This window comes from Papio anubis, chromosome 6 (assembly GCF_008728515.1).
Source record: "Papio anubis isolate 15944 chromosome 6, Panubis1.0, whole genome shotgun sequence".
Lineage (NCBI taxonomy): Eukaryota > Metazoa > Chordata > Mammalia > Primates > Cercopithecidae > Papio > Papio anubis.
Window position 1 is genome coordinate 30531697 of NC_044981.1, and position 25674 is coordinate 30557370.

The 25674-nt window shown below is 52.3% G+C and overlaps 2 protein-coding genes across 9 annotated transcripts; both read left to right on the top strand.

The window, feature by feature from the left end:
* The first annotated feature begins 2778 nt into the window (after window positions 1-2778).
* On the top strand, window positions 2779-8744 carry GTF2H4 (general transcription factor IIH subunit 4). Of its 4 annotated transcripts, XM_009204743.4 has the most exons (15): window positions 2783-3026; window positions 3356-3466; window positions 3655-3794; window positions 4056-4160; window positions 4552-4683; window positions 5269-5365; window positions 5457-5545; window positions 5762-5873; window positions 6035-6103; window positions 6286-6369; window positions 6616-6748; window positions 6929-7059; window positions 7717-7764; window positions 7918-7996; window positions 8446-8744. In XM_009204743.4, the coding sequence occupies exons 2-15, from the start codon at window positions 3362-3364 to the stop codon at window positions 8616-8618; spliced, it is 1497 nt and encodes a 498-aa protein (XP_009203007.1). In that variant the 5' UTR covers window positions 2783-3026; window positions 3356-3361; the 3' UTR covers window positions 8619-8744. The 4 variants fall into 4 exon arrangements, with proteins under 4 accessions (XP_009203009.1, XP_009203007.1, XP_021792795.1 ...); XM_009204745.3 differs by lacking the exon at window positions 3356-3466 and having other exon boundaries at window positions 2779-3026; XM_021937103.2 differs by lacking the exon at window positions 3356-3466 and having other exon boundaries at window positions 2783-3059.
* A 97-nt stretch (window positions 8745-8841) lies between these two features.
* Window positions 8842-21080, top strand: VARS2 (valyl-tRNA synthetase 2, mitochondrial). 5 transcript variants are annotated; one of them, XM_009204750.3, is made up of 30 exons: window positions 8842-8973; window positions 9435-9667; window positions 9786-9867; window positions 9981-10081; window positions 10375-10496; window positions 10609-10675; window positions 10772-10869; window positions 11487-11568; window positions 11711-11830; window positions 12304-12415; window positions 13446-13534; window positions 14368-14458; window positions 14698-14825; window positions 14942-15045; window positions 15278-15359; window positions 15674-15750; window positions 15839-15914; window positions 16199-16301; window positions 16535-16605; window positions 16726-16851; window positions 17059-17163; window positions 17306-17374; window positions 17495-17573; window positions 17701-17828; window positions 17954-18106; window positions 18966-19172; window positions 19897-20008; window positions 20166-20341; window positions 20502-20630; window positions 20730-21080. In XM_009204750.3, exons 2-30 carry the CDS (start codon window positions 9467-9469, stop codon window positions 20829-20831), a joined length of 3192 nt encoding a protein of 1063 aa, XP_009203014.2. In that variant the 5' UTR covers window positions 8842-8973; window positions 9435-9466; the 3' UTR covers window positions 20832-21080. The 5 variants fall into 5 exon arrangements, 4 of the variants coding, with proteins under 4 accessions (XP_009203014.2, XP_009203013.2, XP_009203012.2 ...); XM_009204749.4 differs by having other exon boundaries at window positions 9440-9667; XM_009204748.3 differs by lacking the exon at window positions 8842-8973 and adding an exon at window positions 8976-9311.
* The last annotated feature ends 4594 nt before the right edge of the window (window positions 21081-25674 follow it).

The window sequence follows — 25674 nt, forward strand, 5'->3', positions numbered from 1 at the left end:
GGTCCAAACAATCCTCCTGCCTCAGCCTCCTGAGTAGCTGGGACCACAGTACCAGGCCTGGTCAATTTTTTGCATTTTGTTTTGTTTTGTTTTGTTTTGTTTTTGAGAGAGTCTCGCTCTTGTTCCCCAGGCTGGAGTGCAATGGCGCAATTTTGGCTCACTACAAACTCTGCCTCCCAGGTTCAAGCGATTCTCCTGCCTCAGCCTCCTGAGTAGCTGGGATTACAGGCGCCTGCCACCACGCCCGGCTAATTTTTGTATTTTTAGTGGAGATGGGGTTTCACCATGTTGGCCAGGCTGGTCTTGAACTCCTGACCTTGGGTGATCCACCCGCCTCAGCCTCCCAAAGTGTTGGGATTATAGGCGTGAGCCACTGCGCCCAATTTTTTTATTTTTAAAACATTTCTGACATTTTGTTTAACTTTCTTTTTGCTTTGGTCAATCTTTCTTTCTCTTTCCTTCTTTCCCCCTAACTACCCTTCCCTTCCTCTCCCCTCCCCAGTTCTCCCCTGTCCTTTCCTTTCTTCCCCTCTCCTTTTGCGACAGGGTCTCACACTGTTGCTCAGGCTGGAGTGCAGTGGTGCTATCACTACTCACTGCAGCCTCAATCCTTGGGCCCAAGTGATCCTTCTACCTCAGCCTCTTGAGTAGTTGGGACTGCAGGAGTACACCACTACACCCAACTAATTTTTGTTTTGTTTTGTTTTGTTTCTGAAGAGATGGAGTTTCTGTATGATGACCAGGCTGGTCTGGAACTCCTGAGTTAAAGTGACCCACCTGCTTTGGCCTCCCAAAGTGTTGGGATTACAGGCCTGAGCCACCCTGCCAGGCCTCTTTCATTATTTCTTTTTTTTTTTAGCTGCTCCTTGCTGAGCAGGGCTAAGGAGTAAGCAGTGGTCTGCCCCAATGTTTCCATTATGTTTCTTTTTCTTATTCCTTTGTAACAGCTTTTTGTATTTTGTTTATTTCATCAATCATTTCTTCCTAGATTGTAAATTGTCTTTCAACCTTACCTAAAGTTTGCCATAAAGAAGCTTTGTCAATTTTTAGCTGTTCTTTGAAGATTTTAAAACATTAATTGCTTAAAAAAAAAAAAAAAAAAAAAAAACAGGGACAACAGAAAACATGGGTGGGCTACAAAGTATAACAAAGTCTTACATAGTCATCACCATTTTGATCTCTGGTCTCTTGCAAATGTGCTTCAAACCCCAGCTTGGGCACTTTCTGTCTGATTGTAGGGATTTTTTTTTTTTCCTTTTTTTTTTTTTAAGAGATGGGGGTCTCAGGCTGGGTGCAGTGGCTCACGCCTGTAATCCCAACACTTTGGGAAGCTGAGGCAGGTGGATCACCTGAGGTTAGGAGTTTGAGACTAGCCTGGCCAAGATGGTGAAACCCTGAGACCAGCCTGGCCAACATGGTGAAACCCTATCTCTACTAAAAATACAAGAATTAGCCGGGCGTGGTGGTGCGTACCTGTAGTCCCACAGTTACTTGGGAGGCTGACGTAAAAGAATCACTTGAACCCAGGAGGCTGAGGTTGCCATAAGCTGAGATCATGCCACTGCACTCCAGCCTGGGCGACAGAGTGAGAGACTCCGTTTCAAAAAGAGAGAGAGAGAGAGAGAGAGAGAGCGCGCGATGGGGGTCTCACTCTGTCGCCCAGACTGGCGTGATCATAGCTCACTGTAGCCTCAAACTCCTAGTCTTCAGCGATCCTCCTGCCTCAGCCTCCCAAGCAGCTGGGGTCACGGGTCTGAGCCACCTCGCCAGGCTGCAGGCAAATTTCTTAATCTCGCCAGGCTCCAGTCTTCCAGTCTATAAAATGGGAATAACAAAATTTGCTTATAGGAATTTGGGGAAATGTGTAGTTCGGGGTTTGGGTGAAGACCTCTGCCTTTCTCTGTAGTAGGTTCATAAATCAAATCACAGCAAACAGTCAGTGTCCTAAAAACTGAATTTATCTGGGTTTTCTAAGTAGATGGTTTGAGGAGTGGTGGAGAAAAAATTTGAGAAGAAATTAAGATTTATTGAGTACTTACCGCCAAGTAAGGTGCACTGGATCATGTTAATCGTTAACTCGTGGAAACTCTCCGGAGTGTGTACGCTTTCTTTCTTTTTCTTTTTTTTTTTTTGAGATGGAGTTTCGCTCTTGTCGCCCAGGCTGGTGTGTAAGGGCATTGTCTTGGCTCGCTGCAACCTCCGCCTCCAGGGTTCAAGCGATTCACCTGCCTCAGCCTCCCGAGTAGCTGGGATTACAGGTGCCCGCCACCACGCCCGGCTAATTTTTGTATTTTTAGTAAAGACGGGATTTCACCATATTGGCCAGGCTGGTCTCGAACTCCAGACCTCGGGTGATTCGCCCGCCTCGGCCTCCCAAAGTGCAGGGATTACAGCAGTGAGTCACCGCGTCCGGCCCGGAGTGTGCATTATCCCAATTTTACGGGGAGTAATTGTGCTCACGGAATCCAGTTTTGTGGTCTCTAAGTCTAATCGGTTCACCACCAAGTCGCCATAGCGCGCCTCCGCACGGAAGCCCTCCAGGCACTTCTACTTTCCCCGACCCGCCTCCCGCTCCATCCAGTTACATGCGCCGTTAGCAGCGTGGGCGGAGTTGGTTCTGGCAGAACCAACTGGTCCGGCTTCTGGTGTCTCCCGCTCTCTCAATTAAATGCCGGCTCCTTGCCTTTCGGCTTCCCCACCGTGCCTTTCGGGATTTGTAGTCAGACGCACTTCAGCCGGCTCTAAGGAGAGCAAAGACAAGACTCCAATTCCCAGCATCCCCCGCGCCGGGTGTGTGCATCGTCTATTCTAATCCTCTTCACTTTTCCACTCCTCCCCTTACCTCCCTTCTCTTCTGAATTCTCCATTCTGGGCTCTTGCCTGTGAAATCTTTCGTCGCTTTCCCCATCTTTTCTTCGCATTTTTTTCACCATCTTTCCCTCAGTTTCCAGGAGCCAATGCGAGACTTTGGCTCCGATTAAGCGACGGCCCGAGACTCGGGGTGCGCGAGGAGGATCGACAGAGTGGTGAGGGGACCTAGGAGGGCGGGAGTGGCAGAGGTATGAGAGAGAGAGAGAGAGGTGAGTGAGAGGCGAGGAGTGGGAGGAAGGCAGGGAGAAGCTAGGAGATCGGAAGGCGTGGGTCAGGGTGAATGGCGTGAACTAGACTTGGGAAGGGAAAAGAGGTGGCTTTAGATTTGGGAAGCATGGAGGGGAGAGGTTACCGCCGTACTTAGCAGAAGTGGGCTAAGAGATAGAAGATAGGAAGTTCGGGTAGATTTGGAGCTTATAGACTGATCTGACCAGGAGGGATGGAAGAGAGAGGTGTGGGCTCAATTTTCTTTGTCTCTGTTTAGCCAAAGATGAGACAAGTCATTGAAATACAAAATGATCTTGCAAACACAGGACAGTTGACAATTCTGTCACTTGGAGCAGAGGAAAGACTGGAGTTGAAGGGCAGAAACAGGGTGAGGAGGCAAGAAAGGGACGGAGATTGGTCAGGTTTGTGAGAAACCAGAGGAATTGAGTGTCATGGGAAAGGAGGCCACAGAAAAGGTGGGGTTATTGTGGGGACTGATGGATCTGAAATCAGAAAGGTCAGGGGTGACACTGGCATGGATGGTGGGGGTGCGCTTCTGATGTTTGCATTCCTCAGGTGATGGAGAGCACCCCTTCAAGGGGACTGAACCGAGTACACCTACAATGCAGGAATCTGCAGGAATTCTTAGGGGGCCTGAGCCCTGGGGTATTGGACCGATTATATGGGCACCCTGCCACTTGTCTGGCTGTCTTCAGGTGAGGATCCCCTTCATGGCAGGGAAATGTAATGGGGTCTGCGGACTGGAATAAAATATAACAGGTAAAAGTGTAGCAGGCTGGGGTAGGGGTGGGGACTGGGGGTGCGGGTTGGAAATTGCTCCAAAGTGTGGGGGCCAAAACAGCAGGACTGGTAAAGTTGTGGTGGAGTGAGATGAGATGTTTTAGAGTTAATTGAGGGCAGAGATGCAGATACGATGCAGCTTCTGATATTAACCTTTGACCTCTGTCCCTGTTCAGGGAGCTCCCATCCTTGGCTAAGAACTGGGTGATGCGGATGCTCTTTCTGGAGCAGCCTTTGCCACAAGCTGCTGTAGCCCTGTGGGTAAAGAAGGAATTCAGCAAGTAAGTCTCAGCCAGATACAAATTTCTCAACAGCTACATTTCCCAAACTACTGTTCCTTGGAGCACTTCCAGGATGTATTAATAGGTATATCACAAAACTTAAAAATAAATACATTTGGGAAACTCTGCATACTGCCTTTTCCCTTTTATTTATTTCCCAGCTGACCTCTTGCTTTCAGATGTATCTTCCCTCTTACAGAGTTATGTGTGATATCTGTAATAAGGCTCTGATAGGTAATGCAGTAAAGAATTTGTCTTCAGAAGATACTAATTTCACTCTGTGGAACAGTGTTCCAGGGATCAGCAAGTTCAGAACAGGCAGAGAGGTGGCTTTTATGGTCCTCCTTTTTGTTCTCCAAATACCCTGCTCACCTCTCTGCTTCTGTTCCAGGGCTCAGGAGGAAAGTACAGGGCTGCTGAGCGGCCTCCGGATCTGGCACACCCAGCTGCTCCCAGGCGGGCTCCAGGGCCTCATCCTCAACCCCATTTTCCGCCAGAACCTCCGCATTGCCCTTCTGGGTGGGTATGTCACTTCTCTCTCTTCCTAAGCTAGGGCAGGGGAACTGCTGCTTATTAAACCGCTAATTACAGTTTGGGAGGGGGAGCTCCTGGGGGCCTCCCCGGAACCTTGTGGTCTCCACGTTGGGAGCTCCTTTAGGAGTAAGTTGGATCAGCTGCAGTGTGTGGTGTAGGAAATGTCCCCCACTCATGGCCCCTGAGGATAAGGGTGGAAAGAAGGCAGAAGGGTGGCAAGGAACACAGACAGGGTTCCTTACTCTTTTTTTGTTGTTCTGTTTTGTTTGGTTTTGAGACAGAGTCTCGCTCTGTCACCCAGGCAGAGTGCAGTGGTGCGATCTTGGCTCAATGCAGCCTCCACCTCCTGGGTTCAAGTGATTCTCCTGCCTCAGCCTCCTGAATGACTGGGATTACAGGCAACCACCAGCTAATTTTTTGTATTTTTTGTAGAGATGGGGTTTCACCATGTTGGCCAGGCTGGTCCAAACTCCTGACCTCAAGTGATCCACCCATCTCGGCCTCCCAAAGTACAGGGATTACAGGTGTGAGCTCCTGGCCAGGGTTCCTTACTCTTGGCCCATCCTGGCCGTAGGGGGAAGGCCTGGTCTGATGACACAAGTCAGCTGGGACCAGACAAGCATGCCCGGGACGTTCCCTCCCTTGACAAGTATGCCGAGGAGCGATGGGAGGTAAGCACTTGGGACTGTGTGTGTCTCTGCTTGTGCTTCTACTTCCCATGGCCCTTGGAGCATGGTCTCCCTGTTCTCTTCTGTTCTTCAGGTGGTCTTGCACTTCATGGTGGGCTCCCCCAGTGCAGCTGTCAGCCAGGACTTGGCTCAGCTCCTCAGCCAGGCTGGGCTCATGAAGAGGTGAGGAAACCGGAGGTATAGCAGCTCTCTGCAGTGCCATCTCCTTGGGTCCCTAAGAAATGGTATCTGGGGCTAGTCAAGCTCAGAGGACATTAGCTGGAAAAGGCAAGCTGAGTAGAATACAGCTAGAGATACAAAGAAAAAATGTGAGCGGACAAGCGGGGGTAGTAGTCTTTCTCTGCATATCACCGTCATTGTCCCGGTCTTTGTCTGTAGTACTGAACCTGGAGAGCCGCCCTGCATTACTTCCGCTGGCTTCCAGTTCCTGTTGCTGGACACCCCGGCTCAGCTCTGGTACTTTATGTTGCAGTATTTGCAGACAGCCCAGGTGAGGAGGCCGGGGCCACTTGCCAGTGTGCTCTGCTCCTCTCAGGTCTCACTGAGAGATTCCTGTCTACAGACTGTTCCCTGATTTTCTCTTCTCTGTCCCTTTCTTCCCATTGTCTCCCTCCCATCCCTCCTCCTTTGTCTCTGCCTCTTTCTCCCTAGAGCCGGGGCATGGACCTAGTAGAGATTCTCTCCTTCCTCTTCCAGCTCAGCTTCTCTACTCTGGGCAAGGTAAGCAGGGGGCTGAAGGGTATAGAGATGGGAAGGGAAAAGCAAATTGTGGGGCAGTGGAGTGAGAAGATAAGAATGAACACAGAACGAGCAGAGGTGGATGGAGAAAGACAGAATGAATGATGGGGTTGGGGGTGGGTGGGTTGTGTTTTGGACCCCAGCTGGAAACCTCTGTTCCTCAGGATTACTCTGTGGAAGGTATGAGTGATTCTCTGTTGAACTTCCTGCAACATCTGCGTGAGTTTGGGCTTGTTTTCCAGAGGAAGGTATGAGCGCCTAGATGAGTGGCTTCCAGGGAAGAAACAGGGTGGTGTGTTGCCTTCGCCTTTAAAAAGGAGTGGGGTCTCGGGGAAGTAGCAGGAAGCAGTTGCCAGAACTGAATACTTGGGTCTCTTGGGGGAGAGAAGTTGGAGGTTGAGGTTCTGCATCTTGGGAGGGATCTGGTATTTCAGGCAGGAAGATGTAAGGCAGTGAATTCTGAGACAAGGCATCTGCCTTTCTATCCTTTCCAGAGGAAATCTCGGCGTTACTACCCCACGCGCCTGGCCATCAATCTCTCGTCAGGTGTCTCTGGAGCTGGGGGCACTGTGCATCAGCCAGGCTTCATTGTGGTGGAAACCAATTACCGACTGTATGCCTACACAGGTGAGGTGGGACAGAGTGCCCCGGAAGAGAAGGTTGGGGGTGAGGGAATGCCAGTTTCTGTTCATGTTTACCTGGCAGTTTTCAGAGCTCTCTGACATTTCTCATGACACTTGAAAGAAGGGCTTGAGGGAGTCTGGGTGTGGGGGTGGCCTCCTCATCCTCTTTCTATCCCTGGCTCAGAGTCGGAGCTGCAGATTGCCCTCATTGCCCTCTTCTCTGAGATGCTCTATCGGTTCCCCAACATGGTGGTGGCGCAGGTGACCCGGGAGAGTGTGCAGCAGGCAATCGCCAGTGGCATCACAGCCCAGCAGGTATTCCCACTTGGGAGAGGTAGAGCAGGAAGACAGGCTGCACTTGGGCTGTGGGGCACAGAGGGTCACATTATGGAAGGCTAGCTCTGAGTCTGTTATAATAGGTAGTGGTGAGTTGTCTGTGTTTGAAAAGAAATGAAGGCTTTGGGTGTGAGAACAGGTAGACTCTTGAGGGGAAAGAAACATGGAGGGAGGAGGTATAGCTGTGGATTTGTGCCTTGGCACCACCACATCCTAACTGCGTAAACTAGACATAGTTGTTTTTTTTCTGGGAGCCTCAGTTTCCTCATCTAGTAAGTGACAGTTCTTACCTCAGGGTTGCAGGGATAATTCATTGGAAGAATAGGGGTAAAGCATTGAGCTCAGCACCTGCCATGCAATAAGTGCTTTAAAAAAAAAAAAAAAAGGTAGCTTTTGCTATTTTAAAGAAAGAAAAACAAAACATTACTGGAAAGGGAGAATGTGCCAGAAAAGGAATATCCCAAGTTGCTGGGAGCAGCAACTTGGGATAACAGCTGAACTGGGATGGGTGGAGTTGATGACAGGAGTTAGGAGTTTTTAGAATAAGCTGATGTTCCAGTGACATTAGGTGACAGCTCAGATGGCTTTCCTGCCTTCTTGCTGGAGCCCTCATGCCATTCTTGTCTGTTTTCCTAGATAATCCATTTCCTAAGGACAAGGGCCCACCCAGTGATGCTCAAACAGGTACGGACAGGCTCCAAGATGTCAGAGGCTGGCAGCTGGTGATGAGATGATGGAAAAGAAAAAGGGGCATCCAAATCTGGGGGAAGAAGCGGAGGGCCGGGTTGTCTGGGGCAGTATTCCTGAGTCCCTACAGCCAACCCTTGCTCCTTGCAGACACCTGTGCTGCCCCCCACCATCACAGACCAGATCCGGCTCTGGGAGCTGGAAAGGGACAGACTCCGGTTCACTGAGGGTGAGTAGCTTCTGGTGGCCAAGTCTTGGTCACTGGCCAGAGAAAGGGCAGACAATTCAGTCTTGATAAAGTGTAAAAGCTTTTCATGCATTTTATTTTTTACTTCATGGACTAGGAGAGAAAAGCTGGCAAGACAGTTTTTTTGTTTGTTTTGGGGTGAGTCGGTAGTAAACAAATCGTCCCAAATCAATGCACTTTGGATTTGGCTAGGAGAGGGAATAATTCACAGTAATTTGTATTAGGCCTTTCTGAATATGGCCGGATCACACTGGTGTTAAGATGAACCCCTGAGCAGACAAGCATAGAGAATTAGTTTCTAAAATTGCGGTGGGGGCGAGCCCAGACCGCGTCCAGGGCTGCCATGAAGGAGCTGGGGGGATTCCCAACAGGAGCTCCGAGCTTCACTTTCTCGTCTTCTCCCCGCGCCCCTCCCGTCCTGCCAACCCCAGGTGTCCTGTATAACCAGTTCCTGTCGCAAGTGGACTTTGAGCTGCTGCTGGCCCACGCGCGGGAGCTGGGCGTGCTCGTGTTCGAGAACTCGGCCAAGCGGCTCATGGTGGTGACCCCGGCCGGGCACAGCGACGTCAAGCGCTTTTGGAAGCGGCAGAAACACAGCTCCTGAGAGCGCGGGACTTGGACCTCGGCGGGCGGGACCGGGCGGGGCGGGGCCTCAGAACTCAGGTGTTTTTTATTTACGCGTCAGGGCTTTTCTTGTCTAATAAAGTTGTGATAGCTAGCAGTGCGGTCACGGGCGCCTCCCGGTGGGGTTTGCATTCGCGGCGGACTCGCTCCTCTAGTCGACAGCCATTGGACCGGGAGGGAGAGGGTGGGGCCGAAGCCAGCTGCTGCGCATGCGCCGCCCGGGGTCCCGCCCCCATGCGCCGCGCGGCTCCGGGGCCACGTTCCAGGGTCGGGTTTGGTGGAGCCCCCAGTCCCTGCCGCCGCGGGGCGCCCTGGGATAGCGGCGGGGCCTCCCGGTGAGCGCGCGCGGGGGCGGCCTCCTGGAAGTGGGAGACGCTGCGGGCCCTGGGCCCAGGCGTTGGGATGGGCGGGAAGGCCGGGCCGCGCCGGCCTGTGGGCACTGCAGGAGGCCCCTGGGCAGGTGGAGATCGCAGCGGCCCTGGCAGGACTCCTTGCTGGCTCCTGGGCGCGCTGATGCCCGTCATCTCCCTGAGTTTCTGAGCCCTGTCCTCTCATATGTCAGTTAGTGGTCACCGCTAAGTCCAGACACTCCGGTCCTGTTCCGGAAGAGCCCTGGTCTCCGTGGCTCCATGGCGCTGTCGACACCATGCACTCTAGCCCTCGAGGAGGAAAGGTTGTGTGGGATGGAATAGAGACTTGGAATTACAGACCTGTGCTAATTAGAGACAGGAAAGATGGGACAAGGGGAGTGACCCTCCTCCACCCCCATATCCTAATGTGCACTCTCTCTATCCAGAACAGATCTCGGCCCCTTTCCAAACACTCCTGATGCCTCATTTGCCTCTCGCCTCTTTTCGACCACCATTTTGGGGGCTGAGGCACTCACGGGGCCTCCCCAGGTTTCATTCCGTTTCTACACAGTCGGAGCCCCATGGATCTCCTATCTCCCGGAGGAACCGTGAAGCCAAACAGAAACGCCTGCGAGAGAAGCAGGCGACTCTGGAGGCTGACATAGCAGGGGAGAGCAAGGTTAGGGGTTAGACAGCTTGTCCTTGGGTTTCTGAGATTTGGGAGGGGCTGGAGGAGATGGGCTGAAATGCAGTCTGGGGTATACAGGATCCCAGCCTCTTCTGCTTTCTCTTCTCAGTCACCTGCAGAATCCATTAAGGCCTGGAGTCCTAAGGAGGTAGTATTGTATGAAATCCCTACGAAACCCGGTGAAAAGAAAGGTAAGTAGAATAAGAAAGCCTTTTCTTTCACATTTGTGTTGCCCATTTGGCCTGCTGAAATGCAGCCTGGGAACAAGTTCAGTGGTTAGTGGAGCTCTCCTCTGCCTCCGCAGATGTCTCTGGGCCCCTGCCGCCTGCATACAGTCCCCGATATGTTGAGGCTGCCTGGTACCCGTGGTGGGTACGAGAGGGCTTCTTCAAACCAGAATATCAGGTTAGTATCTGGCAGGCAGGGGTCCTAAATGATCTCCAGGACAGCGTGGCCGTTGAATACAACTGGAGCCTCAGAGTTGAGCTCACATTGTAGACCTTGCCTTCTTTCTGGCTCTGGTGTCTCCCAAGATTTCTCTTGGCGGATTCCCCCTGGTCAATTCCCTCCTCTCCACTCTCCTCTGTTGTTTGCAGGACAGTTCTTCCCTGAAGTTCTTTCTGTTCTGGAGACAGTAGAGGGTGCTCTTTCACCAATCCAATTCTCTCTTGCCCCTTTGACTTTTTTTCTTCCTCTAGGCCCAGCTGCCCCAAGCTACAGGGGAGACCTTTTCCATGTGTATCCCACCTCCCAATGTCACTGGCTCCCTGCACATTGGCCACGCACTCACGGTGGCCATACAGGATGCCCTCGTGCGCTGGTGAGAGGGGAGTGGGGGCTGCTTGAGTTCTTGGAAGGGAAATAGGAAGGGCAGGAATGAGTGAGAATAAACATTTAAGCCCAGGGCTCACCGGAGGGCATTTTTGTTGCAGGCACCGGATGCGTGGGGATCAAGTGCTGTGGGTCCCTGGTTCAGATCACGCAGGAATCGCTACACAAGTATGTCTTCTGTTACATGTTCCTTTTCTTGGGTGAAAGCAATTTCTTCCCCCAAAGCAACCTGACTCTGTTCATTTGCCCTGAATCCAACTGCAGGCTGTGGTGGAGAAACAACTGTGGAAGGAACGGGGAGTGAGGAGACATGAGCTGAGCCGGGAGGCCTTCCTTAGGGAGGTGTGGCAGTGGAAGGAGGCGTGAGTATGATGGGCAGGGCTCAGGGGGCCCAGATGGCAGATTTGGTTTCTTGCCTCCCACCACTATCACTTCTGACTTGTAATCCCTGGCGCTTCCCGACACAGCCCTGACTTCCTCAGAGATGGAAGCTCTGGAGCCCCTTAACGTTTGGTGGAGTTTCCAAGCCTTATATGTATGGATATTACATATGCATTAGAATATTCATGTGTGTGTGTATTTTTTTATATATATATATTTTTCTTTCTCTTTACTTACCCCAGTTTCTCTTGTCTAAATCTCACCTTCTTTCACTTACCCATTCCCATCTTTCAATTCCCATGGAATTACCCTCATTCTTCCGGGTCTGTTATCTCATGCCATCTCTGTGAAGCATCTTTGGATTTCCCACAATATGACTATCCCTCCTCTCTTCCTATAGAAACTTTTGCCTCTTTTAATATCTTAGAAAACCCCATACTGGGTTTGTAAGTCCATTTCTATTAGCCTCTAGAGGCGAGATCAATGCCATCCTCACTTGATTTTCCTCCAACACCTGGCATTGCTGGGGACATCGCTGGACCTGGTACATAGGAAGTGCTCGGGAAGAGTTTGCTGACAAGGATCTCTCTGGGCACAGGAAAGGTGGAGAGATCTGTGAGCAGCTGCGAGCTCTGGGTGCCTCCCTGGACTGGGACCGAGAGTGTTTTACCATGGATGTTGTGAGTTCCGTGCCTTGGTCCCTGTGAGCATTGGGGGATGTTTAGAGATCTGTGTGGGGCAGGGAGGTAGCAATGCCTGGGTCCTGAATAGGGTGATGGGCTGAGAAGTGGCTGTTAGAGGTGGACACTCAGGTCATTCCAGGGCTCCTCTGTGGCTGTGACTGAAGCTTTTGTGCGGCTCTACAAGGCGGGGTTGCTGTACCGGAACCGTCAGCTTGTCAACTGGTCATGTGCTTTAAGATCAGCCATCTCGGACATTGAGGTGAGTTGGAGAAAGAGAAGCAGGTTTGTGAGAGCTCTGAGGCAGAGTGGTCGTTAATGGTTAAGAGCTCAGACTCTGGAGCCAGGGTGCCTGGATTCAAATCTGAGGCCTGCTTGTGACAGCTGTGTGGCTTTTGGCAGGCTGTTTAGTCTCTTTAAGCCTCAGCTTCCTCAATCTGTAAATTAGAGATGATGGAATGCTTGCATCGTGGGGATATTGTAAAAATTAAATGAGAATTCACATAGGTGCTTGGCAAGATACCTGGCCATGGCTTAAGTGCCCGGCGAATATTTATTAGAAGTGTGACTGCATAAGCATTGGGTGAGGGCAGAGGGAGGTAGCTCCTGAATCCTCCAAATGGATTTTAGATGGATTGCAGGGAGGCTGGGCAGATGGATGACTGGCAGAGTGAAGCCTGGGCATGAACCTTGCAGAAAGGCTGCCCTCTGACCCAGCTTTCTCGGCGCTTCCAGGTGGAGAACCGGCCCCTGCCTGGCCGTACACAGCTTCGACTGCCTGGCTGCCCTACCCCTGTGTCTTTTGGCCTCCTATTTTCTGTTGCCTTCCCTGTGGATGGAGAGCCTGGTGAGCATAGTACTCTGCAGGGTCACCCGTTTACCTCCATTTTTTGTTTTCTGGAGCCCATGTTTGGCTGCTAGGAAACCGTCAGTCCATCTCCCACATGAACCTTGGTAATGTTCGCCTCAGTGTGGGCACTTACCCAGGATCTTCTGGGGGATGTACAAAAAGTGCATGTGGTTACTGCCCTTTGATAGCTTGGTGTGATTCTTCAGGAGTGCGCTACCCAGGAAAGAGACAGATCAGTTCTAAGGTGTGTGTTTTTTGTTTTGTTTGTTTTGTTTTTTTGTTTTGAGATGGAGTCTCACTCTTTTGCCCAGGCTGGAGTGCAATGGCACGATCTCAGCTCCTGCAACCTATGCTTCCCAGGTTCAAGTGATTCTCCTGTCTCAGCCTCCTAAGTAGCTGGGGTTACAGGCGCGTGCCACCAGGCCCGGCTAATTTTTGTATTTTTAGTAGAGATGGGGTTTCACCATGTTGGTCAGGTTGGTCTTGAACTCCTGACCTTGTGATCCGCCTGCCTTGGCCTCCCAAAGTGCTGGGATTACAGGTGTGAGCCACCGCGCCTGGCCTCTAAGGTGTGGTTTTTATGGAAAATGTTCTGAAGAGCTCAAAGAAAGGGAAGACAGATGAGCTGGAATAGTCAGAGGAAGCTTCTTGTAGGAGGAGCTGGTGCTCCCCCTGAAGAATGTACAGCATTTGTGATGAGGACACTGAGAATCCCCAGTGTCCTCTGGGCACCCAGCAAAAATTCTATTATAGTTGCTTTAATTAATGCTGCCCCCATTTCTTCCATGCAAATTATCAGGGAATTCCTTAGCACCAGACACCCTCTCAGGCCTCTGGTCATTAACTTATGGGAAACCCTGGGTTCCTATAAACACTGCTCCTACTTCTTTCTAGTCACTCCTGGGGGCCTCTTCCACCTTAACTACTCCCTGCCCCTTCCCCTTTCCAGTTCTACTGCGTTCAACTATGTTGGCAGTGAGGGGTGAGGATGATGACCACCTCTAAGTGTTTAAATGTTTGTCTTCAGATGCAGAGGTTGTGGTAGGAACCACGAGGCCAGAGACGCTGCCTGGAGACGTGGCTGTGGCCGTTCATCCAGACGACTCGAGATACACGGTAATACCCAGTGTACTCTTGCACTCTGGCCTGCCCCGCCCATGGCCTTCTCTTGTCTTGGGTTTTAAATGGTGGCTCTTTCTCTCTTGCTTCTACTTCTTTTTCCTGAGACTTCTCTCAGTGGTTCTGATTTGACTCCCTCCTCCTCTTATACTTTTTCTGTAGGTCAGGGGTTGACAAACTGGCCCATGGTCCTGATCCAGCTTGCGGCCTGTTTTTTTGAGACGGAGTCTCGCTCTGTCACGAAGGCTGGAGTGCAGTGGCACGATCTTGGCTCACTGCAACCTCCACCTCCCGGGTTCAAGCAACTCTACCTCAGCCTCCTGAGTAGCTAGGAGTGTGGCACCACGCCTGGCACGTGCCACCATGCCTGGCTAATTTTTTGTATTTTTACAAAAATTAGTAATTAATTTTTTAAGTAATGTAATTTTTAAGTAATGTAATTTAGTAGAGATGATGGGGTGTCACCGTGTTAGCCAGGATAGTCTCAATCTCCTCGTGATCCGCCCATCTTGGCCTCCCAAAGTGCTGGGATTACAGGCATGAGCCACCGTGCCCGGCCTCTTGCGGCCTTTATATTATTCATGGCTGCTATTATATACCCTCCCCAGCTCTGCCGCAGTGGCAGAATAGAGTAATTGTGCAGATTGAATTTGTCTCTAGGCCTGAAAGCCTAAAATACCTACATTCTGGCCCCTTAAGAGTTTGCTGACCTTGCTCTAGCTCACTACCTTCCACTTTCTACCTTCTTATTCTTGGGGTTCTCATGCCCTAGCCCAGACCCTTCCACCCCTCACAGGTGCCTGTCCCTGATCCCTCTCCCTTCCCTTCAGCATCTACACGGGCGACAGCTTCGTCACCCCTTGATGGGACAGCCTTTTCCCCTCATCACAGACTATGCTGTTCAGCCACATGTGGGCACAGGTGAGCGGAAGTCAGGGAGGGAGAGAAAGTTGGGGGTCCTGGAGGGGAGGGGAGGGAACCAGGAGGAAGAGGAAGGTGGGAGTGGGAGATCCTCATATAGGGTGGTCTGAATGGGGAATGGGAGGGAGGCACAGACAGAGAAAGTCGTGGGGCCTGGGGCAGTGTGGGTGATGATGATACATCTGGAAAAGCAAAAACCAAGGTCAGGTTTAGTACTCACCATGGCTGTGCTCCCCAAGGGGCAGTGAAGGTGACCCCAGCTCACAGTCCTGCCGATGCTGAGATGGGGGCCCGACACGGCTTGAGCCCTCTGAATGTCATTGCGGAGGATGGGACCATGACCTCCCTCTGCGGGGACTGGCTGCAGGTGGTACCATCCTATGTTACCCCATCCTTTAGGGGCACTCTGTCCCCCTCCTCCTCCTCCCAGTTCCTTATTTCTCTAGAGGCCTTTCATCTTTACTCTTGCCGCTTTTTCTCCAGGGTCTTCACCGGTTTGTGGCCCGGGAAAAGATAGTGTCTGTGCTGAGTGAACGGGGCCTGTTCCGGGGCCTCCAGAACCACCCCATGGTACTGCCCATCTGCAGGTAACCTCATTTTAACTCCTTCACTAAGGACTACCCCCAAAAGGGAATGTACGAAGCTTAAGGGTGACAATAGGATGGGCTCTGCACCCCTCTGTTAGAATACGAGCTTCGTGTCGGTTTTATTCACTATTGTATCCTCAGTACCAAGGGCCTGGCATGGCACGGGGTCTTGTGCCCCTGGGAGACGTCACAGGGCCGGAAGAGCAGTGGACTCACCCTGTCTCCCTTTCAGCCGTTCTGGGGACGTGATAGAATACCTGCTGAAGAGCCAGTGGTTTGTCCGCTGCCAGGAAATGGGGGCCCGAGCTGCCCAGGTGAGGCTGCAGTATAGGAAGGACTGGGGCCAGGGGTTCGGGGAGCTCCCTGAGAATTGGAATGAAGAAATGGGAAGCAGGAGACCTCCTGCCCCAAAGACCTCTCCAGCTGTGGTAACTGAGAGGATGTGTGGGATGGAGGCTGGGCGGCTCAGCAAGGGCTGGCTCATATCCTTACTTAAGCCCAGAATCTTGGCAAGAGGCCTGGGAGGTCCTTCTGAGTTTTAAAATGACCTCAGAGGCCACTCGTCCTATCTGTGGAGGTGAGGCCATGCAGGAAGGGAAACATTGTCTAAAGGCCCTTTTCCCTCCAGGCTGTGGAGTCGGGGGCCCTGGAGCTCAGTCCCTCCTTCCACCAGAAGAACTGGCAGCACTGGTTTTCCCATATTGGGTAAGGGTAGGGTAAGGGGAGCTCTCGTGGAGATGGGGCGGGGGGACCGACTGGTTATTCTAAGACTTCATGGATGTCCTCCCGGCAGGGACTGGTGTGTCTCCCGGCAGCTGTGGTGGGGCCATCAGATTCCAGCCTACCTGGTTGTAGAGGACCACGCGCAGGTGGGTAGGAAGAAGCACCCGGAGGGCCGGGTGTGGCGCAGAGCACCTAGCCCAGCAGTCAGAGCTCCGCAGTGCCAGGCCCTGCTCCTGCCTGGTAACGTGCTTCATGCTGTAGTCATGTACCCTTCTGTGCGATCAAAGCTCCCTGAAGTGGCGTTTCTTTATCTCACCCCTGGAGGAACTTGGCCACTCTAAGACCACATGAGAGGATGTGAAAACCAAGGGACATTTGCACCTGTCAGCTGTTCTTCCTCACTCTCCCCGACTCCTTCCTACTTTTGCAGGGAGAAGAGGACTGTTGGGTGGTTGGGCGGTCAGAGGCTGAGGCCAGAGAGGTAGCAGCAGAACTGACAGGGAGGCCAGGGGCAGAGCTGGCCCTGGAGAGGGGTGAGTGCCTGAGCTGGGGAGGGATGCACAGGGGAGTGGGGGACTGGGCATCTGGGCCTTTGAGGGGAGCTGATCCTGAGATGGAGAAGGTAGGGTCAGGAAAGTTGGGAATGGAGCCAAAGGGGACAACCCTGGTCTCTGGGGCTGGAGGTTGGCCTAGAATGGTGGCAGCGGTGGTCTGAGGTCCTAGAAGCCAAGGTTCCAATTGTCCCCATTCTTTTTCTGTTTCCCAGACCCTGATGTCCTGGACACTTGGTTCTCTTCTGCCCTGTTCCCCTTTTCTGCCCTGGGCTGGCCCCAAGAGGTGAGGTGGGTTGAGAGGGCGAAAGTGAAGGGGAAACGATAAGGAAGGGACGGCTGGGCCCCCACAAAGGCTTGAGAGGGGCCCGGGACCTGGGCCTCTTACTGCTCCTCTTCCCCCTAGACCCCAGACCTTGCTCGTTTCTACCCGCTGTCACTTTTGGAAACGGGCAGTGACCTTCTGCTGTTCTGGGTGGGCCGCATGGTCATGTTGGGGACCCAGCTCACAGGGCAGCTGCCCTTCAGCAAGGTAACAGCCCTTCAGTGCCCGGCCGCTTTCTGTGACCCCAGTGTTACCCAAACCTTGTCCTCCCTTCTAACCCCTAATGTCCTTTCCACGTTCCCGATTCCTTTTTCCCAATTCACTTCCCACCCTACCCCCAAAAGTATGGAGGCCAGAGGGCCAGAGATCTCAAGGGAAGGAAACCCCCCTCTGCTGACCCCTCCCTGCCCCCAGGTGCTTCTTCATCCCATGGTTCGGGACAGGCAGGGCCGGAAGATGAGCAAGTCCCTGGGGAATGTGCTGGACCCAAGAGACATCATCAGTGGGGTGGAGATGCAGGTGAGGACAAAGCACCCACTGGAGGGACAGGGTTTGTAGGAGAGAGGAAGGGAGGCTGAGGGAGGAGTGAGGCCAGCAAGTATGACCCTTGTAGAGGCAGGGCCTTTGACCTGGGCTGTAAATTACCCCCTTCCATCCCCAGGTGCTGCAGGAAAAGCTGAGAAATGGAAATTTGGACCCCGCAGAGCTGGCCATTGTGGCTGCAGCACAGGTGAGTCATCGCTGCCTGCCCCCTCCCAGCTCTAGCTCACCACCTCTGGCTTCCTCTGCAACCCGGGTCCTGGCCCTGCAGCCACAAAGGCATCTGCCACTCTTCTTCCTCTGGTTGCAGAAAAAGGACTTTCCTCATGGGATCCCTGAGTGTGGGACAGATGCCCTGAGATTCACACTCTGCTCCCATGGAGTTCAGGGTAAGCCTGGGTGAGGGGTCTCGGGGTGAGCAGAGAGCAGCAGGCACCTGTGCAGGGGCAAGGGAGGGGCAGGACTTCTGGTGCTGCCGCCACCTACATGCAGACTACCTCGATTCTCCCCTTCCAGGGGGCGACTTGCGCCTGTCAGTCTCTGAGGTCCAGAGCTGCCGACATTTCTGCAACAAGATCTGGAATGCTCTGCGCTTTATCCTCAATGCCTTAGGGGAGAAATTTGTGCCACAGCCTGCTGAGGAGGTAAGAGAAAGCAGAGGTGCTTGGGAGTAGGGTAGTCAGGTGTCAGAGGGCCAAGGTGGCATCTGGAAGGAGGCAGGGGAGGGGGAGTCAGGCCGTCCTGGGCCTGAAGCCCTCTTTGCCTGCAGCTGTCTCCCTCCTCCCACATGGACGCCTGGATCCTGAGCCGCCTTGCCCTGACCGCCCGGGAGTGTGAGCGGGGCTTCCTCACCCGAGAGCTCTCACTCATCACTCACGCCCTGCACCACTTCTGGCTCCACAACCTCTGTGACGTCTACCTGGTGAGCGAGGCTGGGGGAGGCTTGGCATTCCCATGCCTGCTTCTAATTCCTCTGGAAATCCGATTCCAAGGCAGAGAGCTCTGGAGTTAATAATTCCCCAGTTATCCCCTCAGGAAAGGAGAGGAGAGGAGAGGAGATGAGGGAGTCTCAGTTCCCCTCTTCCTGGGACTGGTTTCGGCAGTGCAGCCCAGGCACTGTTGCCTGCCTGTCACCTGGGGAGAGGAGAAGGAGGGCGACTTCTAGAAATGTCTCACAAGTCAGTGTCAGAAGGCAGAGGGGAATTTTTTCAGTCCCTGTAGTTGCTGAGTTTGGCCCATGGGCAGGCTGCGTGCTGAGAGAGGCCTGGGAGGGACTAACAGTGGTCTTTAGACCAAGGGTTCTCACGCTGTCCTACGTCCAAAGCACCTGGAGGGCTTGTGCCTCCAAAGCACATGGATCCTCCCGCCACCCCAGAGTGGCTCCTTCAGCAGGTTGGGGTGGGGGTGGGTGGGTGTCATGAATATTCATTTCTTGTCCCAAGTGGTGCTGCTGCTGCTGGCTGTGGACCACTGCCCTAGCTCAGCCTTTTAAAAACCTCTGTTCCCTATTGATAAGCAAAAAACTCAATGATTTTTCCCCTAAACGACACGTTTCCCTGGAAATCCTGTCCCCGTGTACTGCAGAGAGTTTCTGCCTTGAATTTCCCTTCTTTGTGCTGAGTGTGTCCTGGGACTGTGGATCATATCAGAAGTGCTAAGTGCTTCTGCCTGTCCCTCTCTCCCAGGACCCATGGCCTGCCCCGCTGGCGGGTAGGGCAGTGGCTGTAGGGAGGAGGGCTGTGGCCCTGGGCCTGTCCTTTGACCATTGGCTTCCTCTCCAGGAGGCTGTGAAGCCTGTGCTGTGGCAATCACCCCGCCCCCCAGGGCCCCCTCAGGTCCTGTTCTCCTGCGCTGACATCGGCCTCCGCCTCTTGGCCCCACTGATGCCCTTCCTGGCTGAAGAGCTGTGGCAGAGGCTGCCCCCCAGGCCTGGTTGTCCCCCTGCCCCCAGCATCTCGGTTGCCCCCTACCCCAGCACCTGCAGCTTGGTGAGTCCCACGCACCCGGGAGTGGGCCATGGCACCTCGGAGTGGGCCCGCGGGTGAAGGGTGGGGAGCGCCTTCTGAAGGGGTTTGCTGCAGGGGGCTCATCTGCAGGAATGGTTCGTACTTTGCTGTGGAGCCCTGGGGAGGATGGATTGTTCCTGCAGGGTTGCCGCGATGGGTCTTGAGGGACAGTATTAGCGTAATGCTCAAGAGCAGGACTCTGTTGCTAGACTGCTGTTTTCAGGCTGTGTGATCGAGCCTCAGTTTCCCCCAGGTTTAAACTAGGAACAGTAATAGTATGTTATGGTTTTGATAAGGGTTGGATAAGTTAGTAATAGGGTGTCCCCAAAATCTCAGTGCAGCTTGAATAATTTCAGAAGGATAAATGCTATGAACTCACCCAAAAATTATTTTTAAATTTAACTATTTATATTTATACTTATTTGGTTTTGAGTTTTGACTAATTCATTTCAAATTCTAATTCATTTTTGGTTGGCCATTTCAATCAGAGCAACTAAACAGACATCAAACACTGATCATCTAAAACCTCTTAAATGACACCTCACTTTTTGTCATGTTCCTTGAGATAGTGGATTTTCTGTGGTGCTAAGGACAGATCTCATTGCCCTAAGGAGATGGGGTGGATGGGTCGAGAACAGAGCCAGAAGGGTTGGTACTGAGGCTCTCAGGAGCCCTTTTGCCAACTCTGGGTCCCCCCGATTGTCAGGAGCACTGGCGCCAGCCGGAGCTGGAGCGGCGCTTCTCCCGGGTCCAAGAGGTTGTGCAGGTGCTAAGGGCTCTCCGAGCCACGTACCAGCTCACTAAAGCCCGGCCCCGAGGTGAGGCAAGGCGGGTCCTGGGCTCGCGTCCTGCAGGAAAAGGGGGCTGGTGGGGAAAAGAGCAGAGCCTGAAGGGCAGACCCCCCATTAGGAGGTGCAGGGTGGGAAGGGAGGCAGGAGCTGAGGCCTTGCCCCTGACAAGTTTCTTTCTTTCCAGTGCTGCTGCAGAGCTCAGAGCCTGGGGACCAGGGCCTCTTTGAGGCCTTCTTGGAGCCCCTGGGCACCCTGGGCCACTGTGGGGCTGTGGGCCTGTTACCCCCAGGCGCAGCAGCTCCGTCCGGCTGGGCCCAGGCTCCACTCAGTGACACGGTTCAGGTCTACATGGAGCTGCAGGTGACCAGAGGGAATGGGGAGGGTTAGGGCAGGCTTGGGAAGCATGCTGGGAGGAAGGGAGCGGCTGAGGTCTATAAAGCAGGGGAAGGGACCTTCTAATGGAGGATGGAGGCCTGGCAGCAGGCAGATGTCTGAGCCTTTTCTCCCTGTTCTTCCCTAGGGCCTGGTGGACCCCCAGATCCAGCTACCTCTGTTAGCCGCCCGAAGGTCCAAGTTGCAGAAGCAGCTTGATGGCCTCATGGCCAGGACCCCATCAGAAGGGGAGGCAGGGACTCAGAGGCAACAAAGGGTAAGCTGAGGGAAGCCCCCAGAAGGTTCAACCCCTGAGGGAATGTGGGCCAGGAGGGGCCTCATTCCTGGATCCTCACCTCCTTTTCTCCTCGTCCAGCTTTCTTCCCTCCAGCTGGAATTGTCAAAACTGGACAAGGCGGCCTCTCACCTCCGGCAGCTGATGGATGAGCCTCCAGCCCCAGGGAGCCCGGAGCTCTAACTCATCATCCCCATCAGTTTTCCTCCCTCTCAGACCTGTCTTTGAGGACAAACAGATTTGTCAGCTGTCAGGGTGCAGTGGGACATCAGAGACTATGTGGTCCATCGCCTTCATTGTGTAAATGAGGAAACAGACTGGCTTGGTCGCAGTGATTGTGGCGTCCTTGAGATGCTCACATTACTGCCCGGCCTGCCTCCCACCAGGAAGTCTGGGAATGAGGAGATTCAGATAAACTTTTAAAATCTCAAACATGTCTGTTTATGGCTCTTTGGTCCCCTTTGCTCCTAGTGGTGACTTTTGTGCTTCTGAGTTGTCCCCTGAGAGCTTGGTCTGGGAAAAGAGGAGGGGGGTCCTCACTGGAGGAAGAGGAGCTTTCTAGTCATGGGTAGGGCTTGGGCACAGTGGTCCCGGTTCGACCTACTTTCTGGACTAACTGACAGTGCCCTGGCTTTTGCAGGCTCTTTCTCCTTCACTTCTCACTAAATGGAAGCTTCCCTGCTCCTTGGCCCTATCCCTAGAGCCCATCCAGACCTGATGGGCTGCGGGCTGTGCTGCAAATGGCGTGCCCCACCTTCTGTGCTCTGACACCTGAGTGCCAGAGACACACTGCCCAGCCTCTGAGTTACACATTCACAGCACAGCCAGCCACCTTACACACGCCAAACACTGCCTCATCTCCATGGAATTCAGGGGCCTGGCCCTTCCACACCCAGAGTACATTCTGTCCAGCAGCTCTGAGTAGCCTGTCCTGGGCTGGGTCCTCTATGGTGCTAGATATACAATGCCATTTAATCCTACTGAAAACCTCACGAGGCGGGTGTTAGCTCCATTTGGAGATTTTTATTTTTACTTTATTTTTGAGACAGGGTCTCACTCTGTTGCTCAGGCTGGAGTGCAGTGGCATAATCATGGCTCACTGTAGCCTCAACCTCTAGGGCTCTAGCGATCCTCTTGCCTCAGACTCCCGAGTAGCTGGGACCACAGGTGTGCACCACTGTGTCCTGCTTTTTTTTTTTTTTTGGAGACGGAGTCTTGCTCTCTTGCCCAGGCTGGAGTGCAGTGGCGAGATCTCAGCTCACTGCAACCTCTACCTCCCTGGTACAAGTGATTCTCCTGCCTTAGCCTCCTGAGTAGCTGGGATTACAGGTATCTGTCACCACGCCCAGCTAATTTTTTTTTTTTTGTATTTTTAGTAGAGACAAGGTTTCATCATGTTGGCCAGGCTGGTTTCGAACTCCTCACCTCAAGTGATCTGCCTGCCTTGGCCTCCCAAAATGCTTGGATTACAGGCGTGAGCCACCACGGCTGGCCCTGCCCTGCTAATTTTTAAAATTGTTTTGTAGAGATAGGGTTTTGCCATGTTGGCCAGGGTGGTCTTGAACTTCTGGGCTCAAGTGATCCACCTGCCTTGGCCTCCCAAAGTGTTGGGATTACAAGCGTAAGCCACTGCGCCCAGCCCCTCGTTTAGAGATGAAGACGTGCTCAGAGAAAAGTCTCCACTGGGACCTATCCCAATAAATTAGGTGCAGGCTCTTTCCGGCTGCTGTAACTAAACTTCAAATGTAATGGTAGCTTAGAGGAGGGGGATGTTTCTTCTGCTGGGCATCTAGTGCAGAGATCTGCAGTAATGGGGGCCCACGCCTTCTTCAGTCTTATTTTCCTGCCATTCTGATACATTGTCAGACTTCATGTCCAAGGTCTGCACCAGCTCCCACTACCGTGTCTGCATTTCCACCCAGAGGGAGGAGGGAAAGAAGGGGATGGGCAGTCCTCTTTTTCTTTTTACTCTGTTTCAACAAGATTGCTGTTTTTTGTTTGTTTGTTTGTTTGTTTTGAGCACCTGCCTTATTCTGGACCCTTAGATTCATCAGTGAATGAAACAAAATGCTGTGCCCTTATAGTACTTTCCTTCTAGCAGGACAGTCAGAAATAACATACAAATAAGTGAACGATATACTATGTTTGAATGTCATGAATGCAGGGGAGGAAAAAAAGATAGAACAAGGTAAGGGGACTCTAATGTGTGTGTGTGTGGGGGGGCAGGTTGTACTTTTAAATAGTGGGCTAGGGCAGAACTCACTATAAAGTTGAGGTTTAAGCAAAGGCTTGTAGGAGGTGTAGGAAGAGCGTTCCAGACAAAGGGAAGGGCCAGAGGAAAACTGAGATAGAGGCACACTCGGACAGCTCTAAGAGTAGCCTGGAGACACTGTGGTGGGGCAGAGTGAGAGGGGGAAGACGGCAGGAGGTGGAGTAACAGAAGTAAGGGTGGGGAATTGGTGGGGGGTAGGGAAGACTTAAGGCGGACAATCTGGGGCTTGTGTCCAAAATGGTAGCCAGTTGGCTACCTAAAGTATTAAATAAAATAAAACATTCAGTTTCTCGTCGTACTTGCCATATTTCAAGTGTTTTGGTAGTTGCACGTGGCCAGTGGCTACTATATTCGTCAGCATAGTTTTAAAACATTTCCATCATCACAGAAAGTTCTATTGGAAAGCACTGATCTAAGACCTTATAGGCTGTTTCAAGAACTTTGCTTTTCCTCCTCTGAAATGGAAGCTCCTTTCTTTTCAAGGATACTACCAGGAAGTTGCTCACCTCCTTTCTACTTGCATCCTATTGGACAGAACCTGATCACATGGCCACAGCTAGTTGCAAGGGAGGCTGGGAAATGTAATGAGCCACATGCTGATAGTTGAAATCTACATTACTATCCAAAAGGAGGAGGATGGCTGTTGTGGGGGGGCCAGTTAGCAGTCTCTGTCACCCCCAGGTCTGGTGAACCCCAAAGCATTCTTCACTGCACTGCTGTGTTTTGAGCCTTGGGAGAGAATTCTTTGAGAAAAATAATCTGGAAATCACATCCTGGTGATCTCAGGCCCTGAGGTCTAGGAACCAGTTTGAGGTGCATTTAGCTGTCTGCTCTACCAACCTCTGGGACATTCAGATATCCAGTCCCCCAACTTGTTTGGGGATCCTCACAGCTGCCCCATGGGCATCACCTCTTCACTACTGCAGGCTAGGGGCAAATCATAACATACTAGTCTCCTTTGGAGCCCCCTGCTACTTCTCCTCGGGGTCTAATTGTCCCAGGACAGTTGTGAAGGAAGGTAGACCAATTTTTTAAGTGTTTGTTTCCACTCTGCCGTTTTCTATGCTCCCCTCGTCTTCAGTGACACTCCATACTGAACTCTTGTCGTCTTCTGTCTCCAAAGGAGTCAGTCTCCAATTTCATATGGAGATAATGGAGGGTTGTGTAGGTGTGGTGGGCAGGGTGGGTACCACAGAGGACAGAGAGCAATCCTATCAGTACCCCCCAATCGCTCAAGTCTGAGGTGCAAGTTTGTGTTTTGAGAGCTGGTGAAAAGTCAATTTTTTTTTTTTTTTTTGAGACAGAGTCTTGCTCTGTAGCCCAGGCTGGAGTGTGTGATGTTGGCTCACTACAACCTCCGCCTCCCGGGTTCAAGCAATTCTGCCTCAGCTCCCCCGAGTAGCTGGAACTACAGGTGAGTGCCACCATGCCCAGCTAATTTTTGTGTTTTTAGTACAGAAGAGGTTTCACCATGTTGGCCAGGCTGGTCTTGAACTCCTGACCTCAGGTGATCCACCTGCCTTGGCCTTCCAAAGTGCTGGGATTACAGGCGTGAGCCACCGTGCCTGGCCAAGATAATCTTGAGAAGGTGGTGGGGAGTGTCTGCCTCAGAAATCAGGATGAGGACCCTGAACCCCAGGGGACTGGGATTTATGTGTTGGGACCAGGTTTCCATCCTAACAGCAATCCCTACTATCCTGCTGATGACCCATAAGACAGGCTGTGGTATGTCCCTAAGTAGCTACCTGTGTGATCCTCACAATCTGATGGTGCAGGAATAATGAGAAAAACTCAGAATTGTGTAAAAAAACAAACAAACAAACAAAAAACCACCTTCCCTCAAACTGGGAGGGAGCTGAGAGGCCAAAAAGTGACTCAGACAAGTCCAGCTTGGTGAGTAGACGAGGTTTTTAGGACTTACATACAAGGCACTCCTGGATGGCAGCGGACAGCTTTAGAGATCTGTGCTGCCTCCCATCCTGAAGCTGCTTTCAAGCTAATTTTCTGACTCTTTGCTTACCGTGTGTGCAAATGGACTGTTTTCCTTGGTGGGTTCCCAGATACTCTACGGGATGTTTGGGTTCTCAGGGACACCTGCTCCTTGGCCAGGCACCGTGACCTTGGCTGGTCACCTGGCCTTCAGGATTCAGGCAGCGGCCTACACCTTTAAGTAAGCAGGTAGGGGACCTGTCACACTACAGCAGGTACCATCATTGTCCCCATTTTGCGAGTGAGGAAATGGAGGCTCCAAGAGGATGAGAAACATGCCCAGGAATTCACCTGTGGGCTGGTGTTACCTCATACTCACGTGGTTAGCCAGCACAGGCTCCGCTTGCACCTGGCCTCTCCTCCCCAGCACTTATGCCTGGCTGGGCATCCTCTCACAAGCTGAACCCCTCATCTCTCAACTGAGTGCCCACCCACTTCCCACCCTGATTACCTGTGTGGATCCTTGGGTCAGGGGAGCCATGTCCTGGGGGTGTTCTGCCTATGTCTCTTTCTTTGGTTTTTGAGTCCCCAGCCCCAATGCTTAAGCAAAAGGAAATGAAATAAAAATCTTGCTTAAACCAAGACCTCTGTCTGGTGCCTGACTTCTCCACTGCTACTAGACCTCAGGCGAGTGACTTGCCCTCTCTGAGCTTCAATTTCCTTATCTGTAAAATAGGATAATGATACCTAGTATGCCACATTCAAGACTGCTGCAAACATTGAAATAGGGACGCAGGAGAAATGCAGGACTTCAATAAATGTTGC